The 23,927-nt window shown below is 38.7% G+C and overlaps 5 protein-coding genes and 1 non-coding gene across 8 annotated transcripts; 3 read left to right on the top strand and 3 right to left on the bottom strand.

Annotated features, from left to right (window-relative positions):
* The first annotated feature begins 1,094 nt into the window (after window positions 1-1,094).
* On the top strand, window positions 1,095-2,866 carry LOC112186824 (F-box protein SKIP19). The gene is made up of 2 exons (XM_024325353.2): window positions 1,095-1,567; window positions 2,091-2,866. The coding sequence occupies exons 1-2, from the start codon at window positions 1,230-1,232 to the stop codon at window positions 2,644-2,646; spliced, it is 894 nt and encodes a 297-aa protein (XP_024181121.1). The 5' UTR covers window positions 1,095-1,229; the 3' UTR covers window positions 2,647-2,866.
* Window positions 2,867-2,931: 65 nt separating this feature from the next.
* On the bottom strand, window positions 2,932-4,232 carry LOC112186825 (dof zinc finger protein DOF3.4). The gene has a single exon (XM_024325354.2). It carries the CDS (start codon window positions 3,816-3,818, stop codon window positions 3,099-3,101), a length of 720 nt encoding a protein of 239 aa, XP_024181122.1. The 5' UTR covers window positions 3,819-4,232; the 3' UTR covers window positions 2,932-3,098.
* A 5,888-nt stretch (window positions 4,233-10,120) lies between these two features.
* LOC112188941 (GDSL esterase/lipase At2g23540) lies at window positions 10,121-13,172 on the bottom strand. Of its 2 annotated transcripts, none has more exons than XM_040515388.1 (6): window positions 13,105-13,172; window positions 12,465-12,976; window positions 12,215-12,345; window positions 11,697-11,945; window positions 11,349-11,604; window positions 10,121-10,560 (listed from the first exon to the last, which is right to left on the bottom strand). In XM_040515388.1, the coding sequence occupies exons 2-6, from the start codon at window positions 12,748-12,750 to the stop codon at window positions 10,337-10,339; spliced, it is 1,146 nt and encodes a 381-aa protein (XP_040371322.1). In that variant the 5' UTR covers window positions 12,751-12,976; window positions 13,105-13,172; the 3' UTR covers window positions 10,121-10,336. The 2 variants fall into 2 exon arrangements, with proteins under 2 accessions (XP_040371322.1, XP_024183951.2); XM_024328183.2 differs by lacking the exon at window positions 13,105-13,172 and having other exon boundaries at window positions 10,122-10,560; window positions 12,465-12,695; window positions 12,788-13,095.
* On the bottom strand, window positions 13,122-13,194 carry TRNAE-CUC. The gene has a single exon. It is a non-coding gene; the product is annotated as a tRNA-Glu (tRNA).
* Window positions 13,195-16,872: 3,678 nt separating this feature from the next.
* LOC112189429 (probable mannitol dehydrogenase) lies at window positions 16,873-19,350 on the top strand. Of its 2 annotated transcripts, XM_040513412.1 has the most exons (6): window positions 16,873-17,071; window positions 17,189-17,302; window positions 17,393-17,906; window positions 18,084-18,237; window positions 18,330-18,475; window positions 19,217-19,350. In XM_040513412.1, exons 1-6 carry the CDS (start codon window positions 16,962-16,964, stop codon window positions 19,223-19,225), a joined length of 1,047 nt encoding a protein of 348 aa, XP_040369346.1. In that variant the 5' UTR covers window positions 16,873-16,961; the 3' UTR covers window positions 19,226-19,350. The 2 variants fall into 2 exon arrangements, with proteins under 2 accessions (XP_040369346.1, XP_024184532.1); XM_024328764.2 differs by lacking the exon at window positions 19,217-19,350 and having other exon boundaries at window positions 18,330-18,905.
* On the top strand, window positions 18,348-23,259 carry LOC112189428. The gene is made up of 6 exons (XM_024328762.2): window positions 18,348-18,475; window positions 19,336-19,641; window positions 20,360-20,596; window positions 21,039-21,122; window positions 22,005-22,134; window positions 22,229-23,259. The coding sequence occupies exons 2-6, from the start codon at window positions 19,409-19,411 to the stop codon at window positions 23,009-23,011; spliced, it is 1,467 nt and encodes a 488-aa protein (XP_024184530.1). The 5' UTR covers window positions 18,348-18,475; window positions 19,336-19,408; the 3' UTR covers window positions 23,012-23,259.
* The last annotated feature ends 668 nt before the right edge of the window (window positions 23,260-23,927 follow it).

Genomic DNA, 23,927 nt, shown 5'->3' with positions numbered 1-23,927 from the left:
CTCGATATTCTAAGGCAAAATCATTCATCTAGTCTAATTTGCCAGCACACCATTGTGGTACAAATACCAACTAGAAACATCTTAGAACAACACATAGAGATTACCCTAACCCTACAAGGCTTGTAACCAGATGTCTAATAGTAGAGATTTAGGAAAATACTAGCTCCTCCCCTTAGGGTTGGAGCCAGCACTATCCTTAACCTCTTCAGGGGCCAACAACCTCGACAATAGGTTGGTCTTGCTCTTCTTGTCAACTGTAGCAGACTCAACTAGCCCAAGCTGGAGCGGCCCAATGACCCAAGCCCACTTCTCAAACCTACTGAAATAGGCCCAAGAGAGATTAGGCCCATTTGATCCAGGCCCAGAGACCCAAACCCAAGCAAGGATGCTGGCCTGAGCATCATGGAGTCACCAGCCTTTCGCCGCTACCGTCTCCGCCCTGTCTGGGGGTCGTCCACCCCAGGCAGCCCTCCTCAGAAGCAGCACTACACTACCACACCAGTGCCTCCCGATCAGTAGACCTCCAACTCCGATTGTTGATCACCTAGACCTCGACTGCACCCAGACAAGATGAGAATCCGATCTGTTAATTCGCCAGCAATCGTCCAACGCCGCCGTGTTTTCCCTTCACCCAAACCCCAGTCACGGCGGTACCAGTCCGACGAACCTATGACTGATCTGCCTCAATTCACAGCACCAAGACCCGGACACCAAGATCCTAGACAAGCGGATCCTTTCGAAACCTCTACCACCACCAAACAGACCCTAAGATCTGCCACGCACGACCAATGACGCGGGTTCGCCGATGAAAACTACCACGCCACAGCCACCCTTTGCTCAGAAACCCTAGGGCTCTACTTTTGTTTGAAAAGAGTTATTTGTTGCATCCACTGAATCACTTGCCGTAGTTTGAAATTAACAAAAAAAATATATATATATATATATATATATATTAATCCTTCAGAAAAAGTTGAAAACCCCCAAAATGCCTGCAAAAATTGAATTCTCAGACAAAGAAAAAAAAAAAGGAAAAAGAACTTCAAAATTGAATTACAGTTGAAACGACCCCTGAGATCCCATGTCATAATGACATAATCTGCTATTGTACTTGGTAGTCTAATCGTCTTTCCATTCTCAAAAAAATCCCCTACTTACAGTACCGCCATTTCACTACCTCTCCCACATAAATCCCCAAATTCGAACCAGCAAAACCCTCTGCCTCATCATCAATGGCCAAATCCTCCTACCAAACCTACCGGCGCCGAACTCGAATCAACCGGAACTGGCTGGAGCTCCCGGACGACGTCACCGCTTCCATTCTCTGCCGCCTCGGCGCCATCGAAATCCTGACGCGAGCTCAGAAGGTCTGCATGCCGTGGCGCAAAATCTGCAAGGACCGTTTGATGTGGCGCACCATCGACATGAGAAACGACGGTTTTCTCCGCGATTACGACTTCGACTTGGACAAGATGTGCCGCCACGGCGTTGATCGGAGCTCCGGTTGTCTTGTCGATATCAATGTCGAACACTTCGGCACCGATGAGCTCCTCAAGTATATCACTAATAGGTAACTTCATCTCTCTTCAATCTTTTCTTAATTTGTCGCATACATTTATCAATGGCTTGATTTGCTTCTAGTTTATGTATCATTGTGTAAAAATTGGTCAATTTCAGTGTTTAGTTGGGGTATGTTCGGCTTTATGGAATTGAAAGTTCAATTTGCATGAGCTCAAAGTCTAAGCTTTTCGTGTTTTGTTCGAATGCACAATACTCATCGATCTCTATTGGGAATTACGGTAGGAAATGTATAATGTTCCATGACCTGAGAATTGAGTTACTTGATTGCAGTTGCGAATTCTTAGTCCGTAAAGCATAAGCCTTGATAGAAGACTGAAATTGGATTGCTAATCTTTAGGGTACTTTTGTTTGAGCATTTGTTCACAAAACACATACACGCACGCACAATCGGACTTTCTTAATTGTGTTGGTTTCGGTGAATCATTACGTTGATGTACAATTTGATTCTGTGTGTGTTTTTCTGTCCTAGCCTTTTGTGGCAGCTAACTTCTTCTTCTAAAACCTTTTGATAGTTCAACTGGAATTAGACGCCTCCGTTTGGTCTGTTGTTATGGCATAACCGATGAGGGGTTGATTGAAGTGGCTTCGAAACTTCCGCTGCTGGAGCACCTTGAAATTTCTTTCAGCTTTGCCTCCGCTCAATCCTTGGAAGTGATTGGGCGCTCTTGCCCTCTTTTGAAATCACTCAAACTGAACAAATATGCGTACAGATACCCGTATGATGAGTGCGATGATGATGCACTTGCTATAGCATCCACAATGCATGATCTACACCACCTGCAGCTTTGCGGTAATAAGCTGACCAAAGATGGCTTGCAGAAAATCCTTGATTGTTGTCCAAATCTTGAGTCACTTGATCTGCGCAAGTGTTTCAATATCAATTTCGGGGTAGTTTCGAAAAGAAGATGCAGTAAACGAATTAAAAGTTTACGGCTTCCTGATGATTCCACCGATGACTATGAGTTTGATCGTGCAAATCGTAGGGAGTTATATGCTCAAACCCATTGCGACCCAGATTATGGTGACTTCCTCCTATTAGGACGTTCTGTTTTTGGTCGAGATTGGTAAACAGCATCAGATATACGGAGCATTGCGAGAGTAACTTCTGTTGTAATATGTAATAGCTATAGGCTTTACTCGAGCATATAGCTTTACCGAGTGACGAGTGTTGTTGTAGTAATTTGTAATACCAGTTAAGATGGTTGAGTTGTGCTTGACACTGATTGTAATGAGCTAGTTATTACTTCCCTAATTAAAGTCAGCTTGGTAAACCCTCAAATCCCTATAAGTAAAGAGTAGAGGTGAACCAAGGTTTTATCCAGGGCACAATGAGCAAAAATAGCAACACAAACATGAAGCGGCTACAACTACTAAAGTACTCATGGATTAAAATTACACTGGTAAAATTAGTCCCAAGACTCAACACTATTTTCTTTAAAACGTAGGAGCATTCAAGCACATAATTTCCATAAGAAACCCAAAAAGAGTAGCTAAATTTTACAAGGCAAAGCAAAGCTTCTTCACTTGAGACCATTACCAGGAGTAGAAATTGCCAGCTCTGGCCAAGAACAGAACTCTCCACCACCACCAAGACCAACGTTAACAAGCCCACCAGTCTCGCCATTCTCGAACTGCCACGTGTTCATCATCCCATGCGACACGCCGTTCGCCCCGATTCCAGCACCACCATCCGAACCCACCCCGGGAAAAGGCCACATCGCTCTCCCGAACCCAAAGCCCATCTCCTCAAACCCAGTCGCAAGCCCAAGCCCAAATCCTCCCAGCGCCAAAAACCCGGGCTGAGTGTTGAGCAGAGAAGTAAAGCTCCCTCCATTACTCACATTCCCCTTCACACCGCAACCGCCGAACTGCCCGGCCCCGCCACCGGCGCCTCCTTGTCCAGCCGAGACCGGCACGAAAACCGGGGTGGCCGGCAAGGCGTGATCAGATGCAGAAGAGACCATGGAACCAGTGGAGGAGGTGCGGGAGCGCTTGGCGTTCTTGCGGCTGCCGCCGCCGACGGGGATGTCACGGAGGGTCCCACCATGGGTCCAGTAGCGGCGGCAGGACTTGCAGAAGTGACGAGGCTGAGAGAAGTTGTAGTTGTTGTAGTAGCAGAACTTGGTGTTGGTGGACTCGCAGCGGGGACAAGGGAGGTGCTCCTGCTCCGGCGGCGGAGCTCCCAGACTCTGCGCCTTGGTGGGTCTCCGGTTGTTCGGGTCGCCCGAGTCCGACGGCATCTGGGGAAGTTAAGCTAAGCTAGGTCGGTTGAGTCTGATGAAATGACTGGAGAAGAAGATGATCAACAGAGAAATAAGAGAAAGGCTGAAGGGGTAGGGTTGGTGTTGTGGGACTGCGAGGGAGGGAGTGTGGGGGGCTTTTATGGTGTGGGAGAGAGAGAGGGAGAGAGGGGGAAGAGAGAGAAAGTGTGGTGCTTGGAATAGTGGAACAGGGTTGGGTTTCTGAGGCATATATGAAGTGAAGCAGATTGAGGGGCAGCTTTTACAGTAGTGTTCTGTTAAGCACGACATTTTCAGTCGGCTCCAGAAGAGGCTCTGTTTTATTGTGTGGGTCGGCTACAACTACGGCTACGAAGCCCTTCTTTAATTTTCAGACACATGGATAAAAGAATTTCCAAACCTCTGATTTTCCATTTTTTCTCTTGGGAGACTACAAATTAAGCCAAGCAAATTTTCTATGGTATTATTTGTAGAGAGAGAAAAAGGCAGCGCCTGGTCTGATGATTCTCGGTCAGTTTTCACCTTTTGCATGCATGCCTAGCACTGTGCATGAGGTTTATTTTATTTATTTATATAAACAAGGTGGATATTATCAAATATTCCAATGATAGATCCGCCCAACATAAATATAATATATCGTACGTAGTATAAGTAGCTCAGCTAGCTACTGGACACTAAGCTACAGTCTTCTGGACCCAGCTACGTACTTGAAGATAGGTTAAAACTTAAAATCCAGAAACAGAAAGAAAAAGGAAAAAACAGCTTCATTAATCGCTTTGAATGCTCTTATAGTCTTATGAAATTGTATGTGTGGCTTCAAATTAACTAAGTTCGTGTCTGTTGTTCGCAATTTTAATCGACCATTGTAGGCTACAGTAGAATAAGGGTAAAATTGTAGAGAAGAAGAAGATGGGGGCTACTTGTCTTTCCCGATATAGTTCAATTCAAACTTTTCTCTTTTGGTCAATGTTCAATTCAAACTTGACCACCTAGCTGAACCATCCATTAGCGCTAGTGTTTTTCAAAAGAAAAAAGGTTTTTTTTTGGACAAAAAAAAGGGAAAAAAGAAATAGGGTTTAAGAATATTACATTCTTCATAAAAACAAGAAATCTATTGGTATTTGAAAAGTCTTGCTGCCCTAAAATATTGTACTGCTACCCTATGTTAGATTAATATTTAATTTATGTCTCAACTAAATAATTTTATAGAAGTAATCTTTTCGTTAAGTGACGGTAAGACAACAATGCCATTAGTAGACTGAATGTTACATCAATAAAACCTACTCACCGGCACAACATGCTCATCTGATTACAACAACAAACCAATACAAATTCAATAATTTCGGTCACAGTTTCGATTTCACTATAATTGAGCTTAGATTAATATATTCTGATATATCGACCACATAATTCAGCAATGTGTTAATTTTGAAAACTAAGGGACCCAAGTAGTAAAATATACATAAACCCTCGGAACTCCAAAAACTCACTCCCTCCACTCCTCTTTAGTCCTACAGTCACACACAAGACAAGCTAGAGGGGGGTGGGGGGAGTGCATGAGGTTGTTTTTGGAGTGCCTAAAGGGAAAGCCATGTCCTCATTTCGAATAAGTTAAGCGGGTAATAGTAATAGATTGTAATGTAATAGGGTAAAACTCGTGAAGGGGGACCGAGAGCGATTGATGGAGGTGGGTTCAGTCGGGTAGGTGGTGAGTTGGGTGGGTGGGTCTGAGTTTTGGGTCAAGACTGAACCGACAGAATCATCAATGTCGGGGCAGCGTGGGGAGCAATTATTGGATTTCTCCTCTGATTTCGGACGCGTCAATGTCCGCATCAGATTCCCTCCTCTCCGTACTCCATTCTCTCACCGCATTTCCCGCTGCACTTTTTACATTTTTACACCCTAAACAAAAACAAACCAGCAACAAATCTTCCTTCCTTCCATCCTTCCATCCATGATCCATCTAATCCCTCCCTTACCCTAGAGCTTAATTAGTAGCTTAGCTCACGTTAATAATGCATCTTCGTGGCATTCATGCACCTCGGTTAATCATCATTGAGCTCGATCACAAAGTCAAATTTTATGATGGTCCGGAGGATTATAGTGTTTTTTGTTAAAAAAATATAGTCATGAAGGAATTTATACTATTAAAAAGAAAGAAATTCATCATTGAATAGAATGTCTTTGTTAAAGAAAACGGAGAATAGAATGTCATGTTACTTAGTGAGACAAAACGACTGAGTGCATGCAAAAGTGCCAGTAGCATAATTGTTTTATACTAGAAAATTTATGTTTAGTAATACAAGCGAACGTCATTTGTTATGTTTGTCATTAATGTCAGACATAATTTACTACAATTTTAATGAATCTTGCTCTTCTTTTTTATAAATGAAAAGACAATTGAATCTGACAACTAAAATTGAACACATAATTTTAAATTATTATTATTTTATTTTTTAAATTTAACACATGTGGCGGAAATTATTTATCTATTACATTTTTCAAAAACCGTCTATCAAATGAGAAAGACCATTATTCTAATAAACTCAACAAGAATGTAACATTCTCATGTAAATAAAGTTAGAAGCACTCATTCAAATTGTATTAAGTTGGATATCTATATGAAGATAATGAGTGTAAAGTTTGATTGATTTCATTATTCCATCCCGTTAAAACACGAGCTAAGCAACTAAAGCAAGTCTTTTAAGTTTCCATGGCAAAAGGACAGTGATGAATAAGAGTAAGACGAAATGGGATTCTATCCGTCTCTGAAGCCACCAGCTAAGAGACCAGGTAGGGGTCCCTCCTCCGTGATACGTGCCGGCGAGATCGACAGGTGGTTGTCGGCGAAGATCGACAGGCAAATGGCACGCGAGGGCTGAGAGTGTCTCCGGCAAAGTATCATAAGTCGCCATCAAAACTTGTCAGTCCTAAACACTGTTGCCAATGCCCTCCATCTTGTAGGACTTGCCCTACTCTCTTCACACTTGACTGTCCTCTCTCTCTCTCTCTCTCTCTCTCTCTCTACTGGTGCTACTGCTGGCTTATTCGGTCGCCCATAATCACTGGCTATAATGAGTTGCCTGCTCTCCTTTTTCTTGGGTTCAGATTTTGCATTCCCTTCTCGTCTCTCGTCTCCTCCATCTTCTCTCTCTTTGTTTGTCTCTTTTATTCTTGGCCTTTTCTCCGGTGGACATGATTCCCCTCACATGAAGAAATGATCTTATACTTGAAAACGTTTACATCGATCCCAACACCCCAAGCAGCCGAAATAATTGTTTTCAAATGAATCGGAAAAACATATGTTTCATCAATACTTTCCTCTCATCCAAAAGAAACCGTATGATTATTTCCAAAAAAAAAAAAAACAGATTACTTTTAATAGAATAATGATCATTATTTCGTGGTTGTTTCGTAACATTTTGTAAGCCTAAGGTGAATGAGTTTTGCGATTGTAAAACAATGGCACTTTGAACCTTTTACAATCTCAAATTATATTTATGGACATCAGTTTCATTAAGACGTTATTTCTAACAATTTTTTTAAAATCTCAATACTAATGTTCTTACCGAATTCAGATGTGAAGATAAAGGCGGATTTGGTTTACAAAGCCATAGTTATTAAGCAAATTAGAATATTAATTTTTTTTTGAAAAGATAAGAATATTAATTTTATATATGAAAAGGTTGAAATTAATTTAGATAAGTTATAATTCCGGTGTCAGCTGTGACCTATTAGTATTAGAGCATCTTTAGCAGGCTCTCTATTCTAGCTCTTTAGCTATTTTAGAAAGCATGTTTAGTTTTTGATATATTTTAGCAACTGCAACAAACTCCTAAATGGTTCTCTACTATAACTTTTAGCTATCTTGCTCCTAAATATAGATAGCGAGATGAGGCTCTCTATAATTTAATACATTCCTTTTAAGTTATTTTATATAATTTATAAATACATTTAAACTATTTAATCTTCACATAAAAAACATTTCACACTCTAATGTGACATTTTCCATCATTTCCCTTAAAAAATAATATAAATTCAAAACTAGCTAAAATAGATAGCATTGATACAGACATATTTCTAAAGTGGCTAGCCAAAATAACTTTTTAGCTACTTTGGCTAAAATTTGACTCAAAAATGGCTAGCATTGCTAAAGATGCTTTTAGTAAGTTATAGTTCCAACATTGTAAAAGTCATGAGTTCGATTCTCACTAACCTATGTTAGGATAAGGTGGACTAAGGTTTTTTTTTTTTTAAATACTCGCAATAATGATTTGTGGTCTCAATGAGGCCTAAGATTTGTTGCCTCAATCTTAGGTGTCATGCCATGTCATCCACACACATCTATTTGTCAAATCATGCTATGAAATTATTGAGAAAAAAAAAATCATCTTATTCTTCCAAAATCTAATGACTCTAAATTATTTTGGCTTTCTTCTAAAGAAAAAAAAAATTGGCTTTCTTTCATTTTTTTTTCTTTTCATTACACCCATGCTTAGATTTAAACAACAATTTTTTTTTTCAATTAAGAGTACAAAAATTTTCATGTAATTCAGTCAATAGATTTGCACGTACATTTGATTAATAGATTTGCTAACACATATATATGAATTCAACCTTTGTTGGGTTCCTGTAAATTTTGGAAATATAATGTGAAAAATACATATTCATATGATTAATCTTTATGTAGCTAGGGTTTAAACGTTAGATCTGAATTTTTATTTTTTTTCCCTTATATTTAGATTGTAGATGTTAATTAATGGCTGCTAACGTGGGAATTTTTTCTTACCTCTTAATTTAGGCATAAGTATTTCCCAAATTCAATTTATTAATGCTATTTTTTTTTTGGATGAAATTAATCAATATTTGGAAAGAAAAGTTAACGTCTATTTCTTGGCACATAATTCAATATATTAATACCATTTGGAAAGAAAAATTAAAGGAAAGAATTTAACATTGAACATTGATGGGACTCGAGTTTCCTCTTCTGGGAAAATTGGTGCAGGAGGGGTTATCAAAGACCATAATAGCAACTGGGTGGATGAGTTTCAAATTAATCTTGGTGTTGGGGAAATTCTTGATGCTGAGGCTTGGGGTCTTTTCTTTGGTTTAAAGTTAGCCTCAAAGCATAACGTTACTAATATGGAGATTGAATTAGATTCTGCTGTGCTGGTTCAACTTATGCAAAATTCTGACAATTCTCTGCATCCCCTTGGTTCTATGCTTGCTGGCTGTGATCTAATGATGGCTAAGTTTCAGAATGTCAAGTTCACACACATCTTTAGAGAATGAAACATGACTGCTAACGCCCTTGCCAAGAATAGCAATTTTCATGAACATGGATTGGTCACTTTTGACAATCCCCCTGCTCATGTTGCCCAAACTTTCTTGGATGATTTGTCTGATGTAACTAGAGCTAGGAGGACTGGTTTTTGTTCCAGTTCTTGGTTTCTTTTTTGCTTCTGTTTGGGCCTTTTAGGTCCCGCTTGTAACAAAAAAAAAGAGAGGAAATAATTTAACTAAAAGAAGAAAAATATTGGTCAAAGAATTTGTGGACATATCTCTTAAATTAATACATAATTAATAGTTGATATTTTTTTTCGTAACCTAATTAAATTCATTAATGTAATTGATTCACCCCCTAACATCTAGGATTCAAATTTGCTCACCACTTTTATTTTTTGGTGATATCACCACCCTATTAAAACTTGTCACGTCATATAGAATTGATTTTATACTTAAAATATATTTTTTAAATAAATGAGCATTATTAACTTTAATTATGTTTTATAACACATAGTAGTTTTTTATTGAGTGGTGGTATCACCACCAAAGTATTGGCGGTGAGCAAATTTAAATCCTAACATCTAAAAGGAAATGTAAAAGGGTAAAGTTGGTGTTGCAATAGTATGATGTGACAAGATATATTATGTGGAATTGGAAATAAAATTTGTATTTACTTACATGACATGACACCTAAAATTTGAGGCCACAAGAGGCCTCATTAAGTCTCCATATCATTGCCCATTTATTATTCAGTGATTTGTAGTCTTGTACGTACCGATGAACAATCAGACATTTTTTCAAGCTCTACGTCAGCAACAATAAAAGTCTAACTAGAATGTCTTGTTTTCAAAATTCAATAAACAATTACACCGAACAATGAGTTTTAAGCAAGAAACTATGCAAAAAATACAGAGTATATAGACAAGAATTCTAAAATCCATATTGATTTAGACACTCATTGCCGCTAGACATTTCAAATGTAATGTATGTAGTCATGTCAAATGCAAAGTATTCAACAATTTGTAGTGTATGTTTTCTTATAACACAGATCTATATTGTCAAATTTTGGCCCCCGAAATCCATGGGATCCGAATCTGAAAATAGAAATACGTATATAACATTCTAGAACAAGAAAATCAAAGCTTGTACTTGTGTTCACAAAGAAAGCAAGAGAAATGAGCTGCTAGTGTACAACTAAATGTACACACAGTGCATGTATATACAGGTTACAGTTAATGGTCTCGAAGTTGCCTGAGATTCATTGGAGAAATAACTCTTGTGTCTCCATCAAGCAATTTTTTGGCGAGTATAATGTTGGCAGCTTCACTTGGATGGTAGGGATCCCAGAATACATGCTTGGACCGATCGGTACACAGACTTGATGTTGGACCACATGGAACTATTCCTGCATATTGGCCACCATTTCCACAACAAGCTCTACTTGCTGTTGAAAATCCTGCGTTTAAGAAAATCATATGTTAAGTTTCATCATCTGTTCATTACCGGATTAGCAATTCAAATCAAGAGCGGATATAGCTGAGGTTTTATCTTATCAGACTATGAGTTACGATGCATTGAGATATAATTTTATTTAATCAATGGTGTCGAGGTCGATCATAAATAAAGGACTCAAATGTCAAACTATGAAATTTGTATTCGTAATGGCCAATGATGTTACTCTTAAACATTGACTAACGAGCAATTTAATGTGGTTTTGTTTTTTTTCTTGAATGATATACGTAAAATATTTGATAAAATGCTTCAAAAAAATGTACAAAAGGCTTAACTAGGCAACACAAATCATTATATTGATCCCTTTAGCAACTCCAACAGCTTTCCTATAATTTTTATATAATAGGGAAGCAAAAGTCAAAACTTTAGCATCTTTTTCTTCTCCAACTCCAACAAATTTCCTATTTTACAGCAATCTCTAAAATCTCCATATTCTTCCTTAAATTTTTAGAGATAGCTGTAAATATAGGGAATTTGGTTTTCTCTTTCCTCACTTTCCATAAAATAGGGATAGTTATAGAGAATCTGTTAGAGCAAAATAGGCTTATTTTTCCCTAAAATAGAGAAAAATCAAAATATGGGGAAGCTGTTGGAGTTGCTCTAGGCCTCACTTGTGAACTTCTTTGAAAATTTAATAGAGGAGGTTATGGAAAGCTTCATTCGGTTATTTACCTCGTGAAAAACACTTATGTTTGGCTCTACTTCATCACATACAATATTTGTGTAACTTACCATATTTTTCGTAGTTGGTAATGAGGTCCGACACTAGATCATACACATTTGCATAAACAAATGTTGATCCAGGGAGGTTATCATTCAGCTCAGCAACCAAGTCCTTCAATCTGCCATTGTACTGCAGCGCAAGCTTATTAGGCAACTCCACACATTGGTTTTGGTCAAGCTGATTGATAGTCTTCTGGTAAGGTATGCAACCTATTGGTCCAACATTTCCTATCACAAATTTCCGAGCACCCAATTGATAAAGTCTCTGCACCAGTTTATCATCAATTAGTGAACATTCATCCAAGGTTAAGGTCAGCAATTAATAGTGTACTAGTTTGACTTTAAATGTTTGCATACAGTAAGTTGAGCCCTGAAGTGAGTGATCAAATCATCAATGAATGCATCTGGGGTCTCAGAAATTCTTGCTCCAATGGATAGGACTGGTAGTAGGTAATTGTTCAGAAAGTCATTTGCTCCAACTGTGATCGAGAAAATAGACCTTTTCGAAATGTACTCTTTTGCCTTTGATGGACCCAATAGCTTATCAATCTGCTTCCTTGTCTCGTTGAAATAATCGATTTGGATATCCATCCCCACCCTATTTACCTGTAAGTTTCATATATTCTCTCAGATAAAAGACTCAGAGATCCTAGAATATTTCCTAACGTGAAAAACAATCTGTACCATCTTGATTAGTATCGTAGAATTGTCGTAAAAAGAAGCTAGTTTATGTTAGAAAACTAGCATAGAGATATATATAAGGTCAATGGTGAATTTATTAAGTGGGGTTCTTCCATGGAAAAAACCTCCTAAATAAAACAAACAATGAAGTACTGCACAAATGAATGATCCATGCATAGAGGGTTTGAACTAACAAATATTCTTCCTGTTGCATTCATGATCCCTGCTCCTCCTGAAGCATAATTCACCCCATACAATATTGCTTTCCCTGTAGCGTTAGGAGCTAAAAATGGAACTGCATAGTTTGGTTGTCCCAATTCTTCACCTGCACAAACAGAACAACAAATACAAGGTAAATCATATCCCATCCCCTTCCGTGGTTATATACATACATGAACAGTTATCAAATTTGTTCATGAAATGATGTGACGGAGGCTAGCTTACCAATTATATCACCAATGGTTCTACCATTGGTGAACCGCCCGGTGGGATTTCCTCCAGATGGCTGGAAATCCATCCCATTAGGACGAATATTTGCCTTGGACAATGTCGACAAGTAGTTATTGTTTCCGCAATCAACCAGGGAATCACCAAAGATAAAAGAAGCTCCCAGCCCTTCACTCTCAGCAGCATATGCCAAAAAGTTCAGGTTGTTGATGGGCAAAAGAATCAAGCCTACAAAGGCCAGAGTAATATAAGATCTTATTATGGCCATGGTTAAGATCATCATTGCTTAAAACTCAGCTTAGTGAGAAGTATATAAGCACCTTGTTGTTCACAGAAGAACCCATTGGGGAAACTTGCAAGATTATGTTAACCAGTCTCATAATATTGGGTTTGACTGCCTTTTTGTATAGTTGTAAAGGCGTGTGCCAGTTGATCAGTTGGGAATTTTGATGAGGTAGTTCATCAACATTGGTGCAATTTTCTCGAAATGATAAGAACTTTTAGGTTGCCTGTGCAAATAAACATGATAGAAAGAAGTCGTCAGAAAAGAATAAATAAATCGTAAGGGGAAATTGTGGCGGATTTCTGCCTCCCAACACTTAAGTAGGTAGTTTGGTTTAGAATAATAACCCCCAACCTGATATAAAAAATTGATTCCGTTGCCGGGACTTGAACCCGGGTCTTTCGGGTGAGAGCCGAATATCCTGACCAACTAGACTACAACGGATTTGGTTATAGTTACAAGAATTTTCATTAAAACTTAAGGGGCCGTAGCTGCCTCGGACTTCTTCCAGTACGTTGCAGGGTTCAGTTGACTAGGGAATTAATTGCACGAGCCAACTGCAACCTCCAACTCTTATTCCTAATACTTGGGATAGGTCAAATTGGACAGAAAACACTTACTGTGTCAAATCTTACATCACTTAGCATTAGATATATTGGATGGAGAAAATACTTACTGTGCCAGTTACCACATATGTTATCATTTGATATATTGGATGGAGATGTTGTAAATAATCCTTCAATAAGCATTTTGCATAGATTCAGTGAGTGAGTGATTTGTTTATCGTAGTCCAACAGGATAACATATCTACTCTTTGATGATTATGACATCATTATTGTTATGTTTTTTGATATAAATCATAAAACCAAGGAGAAGTAAAATTGCTTTCTAGCAACACTCACTCCGGCCTAAAGTTCATAAAGGCGACCAACTCCAAGGTCCAATACCATAAGACATGAGGCAAATATCGTTAGCTTTGCAAGTAGCAACATAAATAAATAATAACAGCAATCAGCTTCCTCAGAAAAGTTGGATCATTATAGGGCACTTTGTATGTATAAAAGCTCATCTGTGAAGCATCAGAAGGACAAGTAGAATCTGGACCAACAAATTCTCCACTTTGCTGCCTATCTGCCAAATGATCGGGGATCCCTTGAATCTGCACTAATTCACTGAACAGCAACATATATAACGTTTCATAAAATAAGAGTGTCCAATAATTAACATATCCCAGTGTGATATGTAAAGGCAGGAAAATTAGGCTAACATGCATGGCACTTTGAACCTTTATCATTCCAAAACAATATTACAGGTGTAAAAGAAAGTTTCAGTTTCAATGAGCATATCATCATGTTCCTCAAAACACTTCATAATACCATCATTTACAACTGGTACTGTTTTGTATTGAGGAAATTAATCAGCTGAGCAACGATCTCAGCAAACCCCCAACTGTATGTCTGGGACATCATGATGATCTTCCGGATTTCTCTTGAAGAGTGCATACTGATAACTACAAAATCTAGATTCAAGAGAGTTCTCGTTCTGTGAATTTTTTCGTTCTTAAATTCAAGTTGCTGGTGTACACATGAATTCGATTAATTAAGTGAAATGGAATATACTTGGTCAGCAATAGACTATGCGCACTACTATAAATACTAACTCGCATATATATATAATTATATATATATGCAGTACTGTAGTAACTTCCACATTTTGAATTTGTTAGCGTGAGTCATTGCAACATTAGGAATATAATATATTATAATTATTTTGTAGTTAGTACTTACCTAACTGAGAAAGCAAAGATCCGAAAGGACTTTGTCTCTTTTAATTTTAGTTTGGATTAATTTCAGTTTACCCCCCTGAAGTTTGGGGGTGTCATCAGTTCACCCCCCGGACTCTCAATTTCACTTTTTTACCCCCTAAACTTTTTAATTTGTGTCTTCCGTGCCCAATTTCTGCTGCTCCGTCCAGATTTATCATAATTATACAAAATAAGCCTTGCAAGAGGTGAGGTTCGAACCCACAACCTCTCTCCCAAGAGCCAAACTCCCCACCGCTGGAGCAAGAACTATCCTCAATTTATTATGTACAAACTTCATATTTATACTCTTTTTAGGCAAGGCCGAATAATTATACAAAATATTGGAAGATATGAGGTTTGAACCCCCAACCTCTTTTATAAAAGCTCAACTCCCCACCACTGGAGCACGAGCTATCAATTGAATAATTTCTACAAACATTATATTTATACTCTTTTTAGGCGAAGCCGAATAATTATACAAAATATATAAACCTTGGAAGACATGAGGTTCGAACCCCCAACCTCTTTCATAAGAGCTCAACTCCCCACCACTAGAGCACAAGCTACCAATTAAACAATTCCTACAATCTTTATATTTATACTCTTCTTAGGTGATAGATTTAAATATTATCTTAGGTTGGGGGTTCGAACCTCACCTCTTGCAAGGCTTATTTTGTATAATTATTTGGTCATAAAATGACCATTTTAGCCCTCAACATTTGAATTTAACGTCCAAATTGGACGGAGCAGCAGAAATTGGGCAAGGAAGACACAAATTAGAAAGTTCAGGGGGTAAAAAAGTGAAATTGAGAGTCCGGGGAGTGAACTGATGACACCCCCAAACTTCAGGGGGGTAAACTGAAATTAATCTTTTTAGTTTTTTCAAATTTAAGGAGTTAGAACCCAGTTTTTTGGGTTGGTCTCAAAACGACGTCGCTTACTGCAGATGTCTTCTTTTCCTCGACTGGCCTCGTCTTCAGCCAAAGACCGCCTTCGTCTTCTCTTCTTCAAATCGACGTCGTCGTTCGTTCAAAGACCGGCCGTCCTCATCTTCCTGCTCCATCGTGCACCAGCTGTTGTCCTCATCTTCCTGCTCTATCGCACAGTAGCTTCATTGCGCCAAACCGGTGTCGCTCATTCAGATTGACGTCGTTCATCCAGACCAGTGTCGCCCATCCAGACCAGCTTCTCGCGTCCAGATCAACTTCCTCTCCCTCTGTTCAGACCGCCTTCATCTTCCTCTGTTCAGACCGCCTTCATCTTCCTCTGTTCAGACCCAATTTCTTGTTTTGGGCACCAGAGGCCGACTCGACTGTCTTCTCCAATCTCTGATCATGCTCAAACCCGACCCAATTGCTCAAGACTCGCTCTGTAATCGTGCTGTAGGGAACGTGTTGGAGATGAAAAATCCTACATTGGAAAAGTGACAAAACAAAATATAACTTATAAGTGGGTGGATCTCACCCAATTGTACCGAGACATTTTGTGATTAAAACCCAACACCTAACGGGTGGTTAAGTTAGGACAATATCGGTACAATGGTTGGTCACGGGCCACGCTTGACCCGCTTGTCGCTGTTTAACATGGTATCAAAGCGGGTTATTCTCCAATTGTGTCTCCACGTAGGCACGTATCATGAGCCCAAATTGGGGTTTCTTGTATTGCCATCTAAATTACCAAGTGTCCAATGTGGGCCTTGGATTGTATTGACCAAGTCTCTGATATGAGACTTGTGTGAGTTGTGTCCCAATTTCCAATGTGGAAATTAGATTAATTAATTTCACGTGCAGACCTAGAGTTAGGTTGCACGTGAGGGAGTGTGTTGGAGAGGAAAAATCTCACATTGAAAAAGTGACAAAACAAAATATAACTTATCAGTGGGTGGATCTCACCCAATTGTACCGAGACATTTTGTGATTAAAACCCTACACCTAACGGGTGGTTAAGTTTGGACAATATCGGTATAATGGTGGGCCACGCTTGTCGATGTTTAACCGAATTAGTACACGATTTTTTTTGTTTGTATGAATAAAATCGTCTTAGCCGTCCTTAAACAGAGTTTTACGTTTTAGAGACTCTTCTTCTTGTCGCGTCATTTCTCTCGGTTGATCGACGTTGACCGTTCACCACGGGAATGGTTTTCAGACTTTCAAAAAGTTAAAAAAATGGAGAGATCGACGACCTGCTTTATCTGGACCTTGCATTTACGTAATTGCGGACGTCTGCTGTAAATGACGTCAGCTCATATATTTCCGTCAATTTCTTGCATGTTACTCAAAACCATATGCTATATATAGATACAGTCTTACCAATCCATACATATCTCTCTCATTTACAAACTGTTTTCACTTGATCTCGAGCTATATATCTCAAGTACTGATTGTCTAGATACACATTTAGAAAGAAAATGTCTGAAGCAATTATATCATCTGCAGAAGAACTGCAGGCAGTGAATGCCTACGGATGGGCTGCTAGAGATACCTCGGGAATACTCTCTCCCTTCCACTTCACCAGGAGGTACGTACCTAAGCATTTACAAATGATCTAGATCTTGTCCTTCTTCTTCTATCTAGGCTTCTTCAATTCTGGCGTTGTTGTTTGGTTTTAAATTTTACGTGATTAATATGCATGCAGGACTACTGGTAGGAATGATATCAGCATGAAGATACTTTACTGTGGCATTTGCCACTCAGACCTTCACCTTGCTAAGGACGAAGTTGCAATGACCATCTATCCCCTTGTCCCAGGGTAGGTACTCTAGCTAGCAGTAATATTTTAGTTATTCAAGCATGACCACAAATGCAAGTGTAATATATATATTTCCCCATCATTTTGTAGACATGAGATTGTCGGGGAAGTGACCGAAGTCGGGAGCAACGTCACGAAATTTAAAGTTGGAGACATAGCCGGAGTGGGGTGCATGGTGGGTTCATGTGGTTCGTGCGGTAACTGCACACGAGATTTGGAAAATTACTGTCCCAAAATGGTATGGACCTACAACAAACACTACCATGACGGATCGATAACTTTCGGTGGATACTCCGACAAATTTGTAGTCGAGGAGCATTTCGCAGTACGAATCCCAGATAACTTGCCATTGGAGGGTGTTGCACCTATGCTTTGTGCTGGCATTACGGTGTACAGCCCTATGAGACACTTTGGACTACTTGAGCATGGTAAGCACTTGGGTGTGGTAGGGCTTGGGGGCCTCGGTCATATGGCAGTGAAGTTTGCCAAGGCTATCGGAGTAAAAGTGACTGTGATCAGTACCTCTCCAAACAAGAAGAAGGAAGCAATGGAACAACTTGGTGTAGACCATTTTCTGATCAGTCGCAACCAAGAGGAAATGCAGGTAAATAATTAAAGCACTGCAATGCACTGTGGAAATATGGTTAATGCACCTTTTCTTACCTTAATATCGATAGATCGATCTATCATAATGTGTTGTCGGATTGATTATTTGTAAAGAAAATTTTCTTCATTTACTTACTTAAATTTATAATTAAATGCATCACATCCATGTATATAGGCTGCCATGGGTACGTTGGACGGTATCATCGATACAGTTTCAGCTCCTCATTCTCTCACGCCATTGGTTGACTTATTAACGACGGATGGAAATCTAATCGTGGTGGGTGCTCCGCTCCAACCACCTGAGCTACCGGTGTTTCCTTTGATACTTGGTAAGTTAATTTAATTTTGTTTTGTTTGGATGAAGTTATTATTAAATCAAACAACAAAAGCTCAATTCGATTTAACTCTCAATATTGAATAGGGAGAAAGTCTATTGCCGGGAGTGCAATTGGGGGAATGAAAGAGACTCAAGAGATGATAGATTTTGCAGCAAAGCATAATATCACAGCTGATGTTGAAGTCATTCCTATGGATTATGTGAACACTGCTTTTGAACGAGTTGCCAAGTTAGATGTTAAGTACCGATTTGTCATTGACGTCGCAAACACCCTGAATTCTCCATATTGAGTTCTGATCTTCCAGCTTATTCACTTATTGTAGGTTTTTTTTGGTAATTAGTTAAGCGATGTAAAATCTGAAATAAGGACTTTGGAGAGCATATCTACTGACAATGTCTATGTTCATGACGTCACGTAACTCGTAATAAGTTAAGTGATGTAAAATCTGAAATAAGGACTTTGGAGAGCATATCTACTGACAATGTCTATGTTCACGACTTCACGTGAGTTACGTGATGTGTGAGTGTCCATGTATGATGTACGAATTATCGAGTGTTTGTTAAATAACATAGAATTTTCTTAAGATGCTTCAATTAATAAAATGTAGTTTGTTATCATGTTTACTCTTGATTACGAGGATGAAAATTTTCCTAAGTAAATATACATTTCTAAATATGAATCCTTGAATATGCCCTTAACATTCTAGTAATGCTCGTCTTTAATTGAGTAACAACTTAGATAAAAAAATAGATATTGTAGATGTGTTTGTAAAGAATAATACATATACTCGTACTTGTAATAAGAGACCTGTTATTCAAATCTACAACGCGAATTATAAAATTTCAGTTTATAATAGAAAATTGTTTCTTGTTTAGGTAACATAAAAAAATTAGGATCTTCAAAAACTATAAAAGGAAAAAATTCAAATAATGCAAATATGATTGTTTTTTTAAAATGATCCCAAATATAGAAACACTAAAAAGGAAGTGGCAAGAGTGGCGCATACCACTAACCCTCCTCTCCCTCTTTTATTACCAACTCCATTTTGGGCTCCAAAAATGACCGTTGGGGTTTTGGGAATGCACAAAGACCCAGAGAGAGTCAGAGAGAACAAGACACAAAGTGAGTGAGAGAGTTCACAGTTCATCTCACAATCCCAAATATGATGATGAACAAGACTCAGACCCAGAACAAGTCTCAGTATGAGCTTTCCAGAGATGAAAGAATCAAAGCAAACCTTGAACGAATGCAGAAGCTCGGCCTTGCTGACATCTCGCTTGAGCTCAAGTCTCAGTTTCAGGCCAAGCGCGCCACAAAGAGCTTCTCAAACCGTACGACGCCGTCTTCTGTAGCCTCTCCTATTCGGAGGCCCGGACCCATTCGCCGATCTTCTAGGTAATCGGATCATACCCTTTATGAATCTGTCTGTTAATGTTGACAAAGATGCAATCTTTATTTCAATTAGCATTGAGTTCTGTGAAAAGTTGAAATCTTTAAGCTACTGGGTGTGTGTGATTCTTGTGGTTTTGGACTGTTTCTGAGTCTGAAATGCTTCGTGGGTACTCAAAAGTGTGGTGGGTTTAGGGTCTCTATATGAATGTGTTTGTTATTTGTGGAGAAAAATGCAGTCTTTTTAAATTGAAATAGTAACTTTTTTGAAAAATTATAATTTTTAAGGTACTGGGTGTCTGATTCTGGTGGATGTAGTCTGTTTTTGACTCCGAATGCTTTATGGGTTTTCAAAAGAAGCTTTAATCTACTGGGTCTACGTTAGTCTGGTGGGTTTAAACCTTTTTATGAATCTGTGTCTGATTCTTGAGAAAATGCAATTTCAAAGCTAAACAGTAACTGTTGTATGAGGTTGATATCTGTAAGCAATTGGGTGTTTGAATCTGGTGGTTTTAGACTGTTTGTGACTCTGAACTGGCTGGGCCTGTGTAAGTCTAGTGGGTTTGAAACTGTTTCTGATTGTGACTATAGTGACCAAGAATATACCAGTTTAGTATTTGGACAATGAGGACTGGGTTCTCAAGTACTTTCATGTTCTTAATCATCATTTGACTGACTTTGCTTTTTTTTTTTTTCTTTTCTTAAATGTGGTTTCTGGGTTCAGATTGCAGAATTCAACTCCAGTAAGCTACACAGAGGCGCCTCTGGGGAAGAAGGATGAGGGTAAGGAAATGGGTAGTATTATGCTGGAGGAGGGTGCAAGACCGGAGATTTACACAGAAGAGCATGAAAAGCTGTTGGGTCACACTGAAAAGAGCTGGACTCTTTTTGGGGATGGTTATGGGAAAGATGGAAAGCGACTTTATGACCCAGTTAGAGGAAAGACTTGTCATCAGTGCAGGTTGGTTACACTTTAGAGAATGTTAAGCTTACAATTATTGAATAGAAGGAGAAAAATTGAGGAATCTAACTTTTGAGTGTTAGGGGGTGAACAAGTTGGATGTAGTTAAATGAGATTAGTTAAGTCGAGCAGGTTAATGAACACGGTCTTGTCGAGTCATAGAGTCGTACTGAATACCCAGTTATTAGTTGCTCTTAATATGGTGATAGTACTAATGAAACGCCATGCGACCCTGGAAAGTTTGAAGTTCCCCTTCTTGCTGTGGATTGTGTCTCAGCAGCGACATTTCTCATACAACTAGTGTTCTTGTTTTTGTTTTTCTTGGTCTATTTTCATATCAAGGATTGAAATGCTGTTTTAAAGACAGAGAACTCTGGGAACTAGTGTTCTTGTTCTTGGTCTATTTTCATATATTTACAAGGATTGAAATGCTGTGTTACAGACAGAAAACTCTGGGATATCGTACTCAATGCCGCCAATGCAACAGGCTCCATGGACAGTTCTGTGGAGACTGTTTGTACATGAGGTAAATTCTACTCTTGAAACTTCGTTCCTGCTCTTACATGTGATGTCGTTACTGCTTTGATTTGTAAACAAAAAGAAAGATGCTGAAAACTATAGATTCCCAGCCTCCCTTTCATTGTCAAAACTTTGTAAGGTACCTATTTTATGACTATGGCGTTCCCCCCTCATGTGCATCTCACCAATCTAGGTTGGTGTAGACATAGATAGTCTCCATTTTTATTTCTTCTATACGCATGATGACATTTGGCCATCTCAGCCATATTTGTTATACAAACCTCATATGCCTTACCTTAAATTATGAATCAAACAAACTGTATGAAGCTTATGGCTTCAGTTTAACAAACTCATCATAACATATGGTTAAGCAATTTTTCTAGTAAAGAAGCCAAATTGAGGACTGGTGAACAGAATCATATGTTACTAGTTATTGTCCCATCCTTGTGCAACTTCTTATCTATTTCATATGTGCATTTACAATTCCTTTGAAGCTTGCTAGAAGCTATGATTCCTGAACCATCAAACTCCAGAGACAGTCAACTTTTGCTTTTGAATCCCTGATAGTCATGACCTTAAATGGCACTATAAAAACCAATGATAACATATTGGATGGTCATTTACCACCACACACAGAAAAGAAAAAAAAAATCAAAATTGGATGGTTAACAGAATTTATTGATCTACGTTTCACACATCCGATAGTTATTATATCACTAATGTTCTACTATCTACACATTTATCTTGCAAAGAAATAGAGAATCATAGCTTTATGCTCCGCGCTGCAAGCCTGCAATGTTGTAGCCTTGGAGTTCTAATTGCTATATATGCATTCTAAAAGTTGTTAACTCAATGCTTCCACTATTTAAATTGTATCTTGTTGGAGCAGATATGGGGAGCATGTACTTGAAGCTATTGAGAATCCAAAGTGGATTTGCCCTGTCTGTCGTGGAATTTGCAACTGTAGTTTTTGTCGGACAGCAAAAGGATGGCCTCCAACTGGCCTTCTCTACAGGAAGGTAGGTTTGCTTTCAAAGTCATGCCTCAATTTTTTTATTTTGCTCTTTATTCCTTTTGCATTTGGAGCTAAGATTTATCTATCTACTTTCCCAGATAGTACAACTAGGATTCAAATCAGTTGCACACTATCTCATTCAAACCCGACGTGCAGAGACAAGTTTAGTGCAAAATCCAGAAACTCCCGAGCAAGTTTCTGGAAGAAGGTTACTGCCCTTCCCAGATACGGATGAAGAAAATCTCAAGGCTGATCATAATGACCTTGGACCGTTAACATCTCTAGGTGAACAGAAAGGAGACAATGAGTTTAAGTGTGAAAAAGAGGATGAAAAGCAGAATAATGCAGATCTAGACATCAATAACCAAGCTTCTGCAAAGAGGACATTGTCCTTTCCAGATATTGACCACATGGTTGGTGACCACCTTGGATTGCCAAAGCTTCAATCTGAGAGCAGCACTGGTGATCATAAAGAAGAGGAAGAGAGTAAAGTGGATTGTGTGGATTTGAAACTTGGTGATAGTACTAATGGATTAGAAACTGCCTCAAAGCCCAAAAAGAAGTGGGCTCGGGATAATGAACCAAGTGCTGATAGTATTGGTGGAAGATTAAGGCGGAGATGTCAGAAAGAAGCTGAGCATGATGATGATTCTTCAGATGCAAAAGACAAAATCCCAGATGGTAAGCAGGATGCTAACAAAATCTTGTCGGAGACGGAAGTCAAAAAAGAAATCTGTGTGCTGTTTACTGATAGTAAAGATGGTGGCGATAGCAGTACCGTATTGAAAGGAAGTTCAAAGCTCAAGAAGCGCATTCGTGTGGCTGAACCAAGTGCAGACAGTGTTGCTGGAAGACTGAGGCAGAGGCGTAAGGGCAATTAGCATGCTCCAAACACCTTAGCACTGAGAGGTGCTCTGACTGTTTTGAAAAGCACCATGAAGATTAGGTGTTACCTGTTTTCAGCAAAGGATGGAGTAGTTTTAGCTGATGTTGCACGACCATGTTTTTGTGCATGTTAATGGTTTCCAAACATTCTGAATTCTGTCCTAGTCCTATGATGACCCAGAAAAATTGTAGGACATGACATTTGACATTAGTGGTAATGTAATGAGCAATTGAGCATTTACCATATTTTCACTCCTTGTTGAATTGCATGTTCGGATGCATCAAATGAGATCTATTATATCAAACCACAGTATATCCTTCCAGAACAAGTATTGCTTTCATGGATTTGTTAATCTTTCATCTCAGGTGACCCATGTGACTGACAGTCCAGATTATAGAATTGACCTGTCATTGACATCCCAAGTAAGAAGATCCATTCTGTTTGGCCCGACTGCTTCAAAATGATGATCGAGTTTGTGCTTGTTGCTAAAACACACTGCCATACATATGCTGTTAGCTTTATAAGAATCTTGCTGACCATCTTAACCGTAGTATAGCAATACTATTTCATTAAATGATTGGTGCTACGTACAATATTAGCCATACTTTTTGAAATTATCATAACCACAGATGTTATATCGAGCTACAATATAGCTTGTGACACGCATTAGCCAGATTCATGATACTTGCGGTTAGCGAAATTTGCTTTCGCAAGAAAAAATGATAGACGTGAACTTAAATCAATACTAAACCAAATATAGCTAGGCAAAAACTCTCTTAGTTACCATCATGTGGATAATCGACTCCTTGATCATGATATATACTTAACAAATATGATTATCAATTTCCTAATTAATATTAGTGCACGTTTTCCTCATCCACACAAACCCAAAATAAATTCCCAGAAATTGA

Source organism: Rosa chinensis, chromosome 2, assembly GCF_002994745.2.
Source record: "Rosa chinensis cultivar Old Blush chromosome 2, RchiOBHm-V2, whole genome shotgun sequence".
Lineage (NCBI taxonomy): Eukaryota > Viridiplantae > Streptophyta > Magnoliopsida > Rosales > Rosaceae > Rosa > Rosa chinensis.
This window is presented reverse-complemented; position numbering and strand designations above follow the sequence as displayed.

What these genes read in the sequence shown, in the direction of transcription:
- LOC112186824 (XM_024325353.2), top strand. Translation starts at nt 1,230, where the DNA reads ATGGCCAAATCCTCCTACCAAACCTACCGGCGCCGAACTCGAATCAAC. An exon ending in CTCAAGTATATCACTAATAG is followed by an intron (nt 1,568 to 2,090) that starts GTAACTTCATCT and finishes ACCTTTTGATAG; the next exon opens with TTCAACTGGAATTAGACGCC.
- LOC112186825 (XM_024325354.2), bottom strand. Translation starts at nt 3,818, where the DNA reads ATGCCGTCGGACTCGGGCGACCCGAACAACCGGAGACCCACCAAGGCG.
- LOC112188941 (XM_040515388.1), bottom strand. Translation starts at nt 12,750, where the DNA reads ATGATGATCTTAACCATGGCCATAATAAGATCTTATATTACTCTGGCC. An exon ending in ATGCAACAGGAAGAATATTT is followed by an intron (nt 11,946 to 12,214) that starts GTTAGTTCAAAC and finishes TGAAACTTACAG; the next exon opens with GTAAATAGGGTGGGGATGGA. An exon ending in ACTTCAGGGCTCAACTTACT is followed by an intron (nt 11,605 to 11,696) that starts GTATGCAAACAT and finishes AAACTGGTGCAG; the next exon opens with AGACTTTATCAATTGGGTGC.
- LOC112189429 (XM_024328764.2), top strand. Translation starts at nt 16,962, where the DNA reads ATGTCTGAAGCAATTATATCATCTGCAGAAGAACTGCAGGCAGTGAAT. An exon ending in CCCTTCCACTTCACCAGGAG is followed by an intron (nt 17,072 to 17,188) that starts GTACGTACCTAA and finishes ATATGCATGCAG; the next exon opens with GACTACTGGTAGGAATGATA. An exon ending in GGTGTTTCCTTTGATACTTG is followed by an intron (nt 18,238 to 18,329) that starts GTAAGTTAATTT and finishes AATATTGAATAG; the next exon opens with GGAGAAAGTCTATTGCCGGG.
- LOC112189428 (XM_024328762.2), top strand. Translation starts at nt 19,409, where the DNA reads ATGATGATGAACAAGACTCAGACCCAGAACAAGTCTCAGTATGAGCTT. An exon ending in CCCATTCGCCGATCTTCTAG is followed by an intron (nt 19,642 to 20,359) that starts GTAATCGGATCA and finishes TTCTGGGTTCAG; the next exon opens with ATTGCAGAATTCAACTCCAG. An exon ending in GGAGACTGTTTGTACATGAG is followed by an intron (nt 21,123 to 22,004) that starts GTAAATTCTACT and finishes TTGTTGGAGCAG; the next exon opens with ATATGGGGAGCATGTACTTG.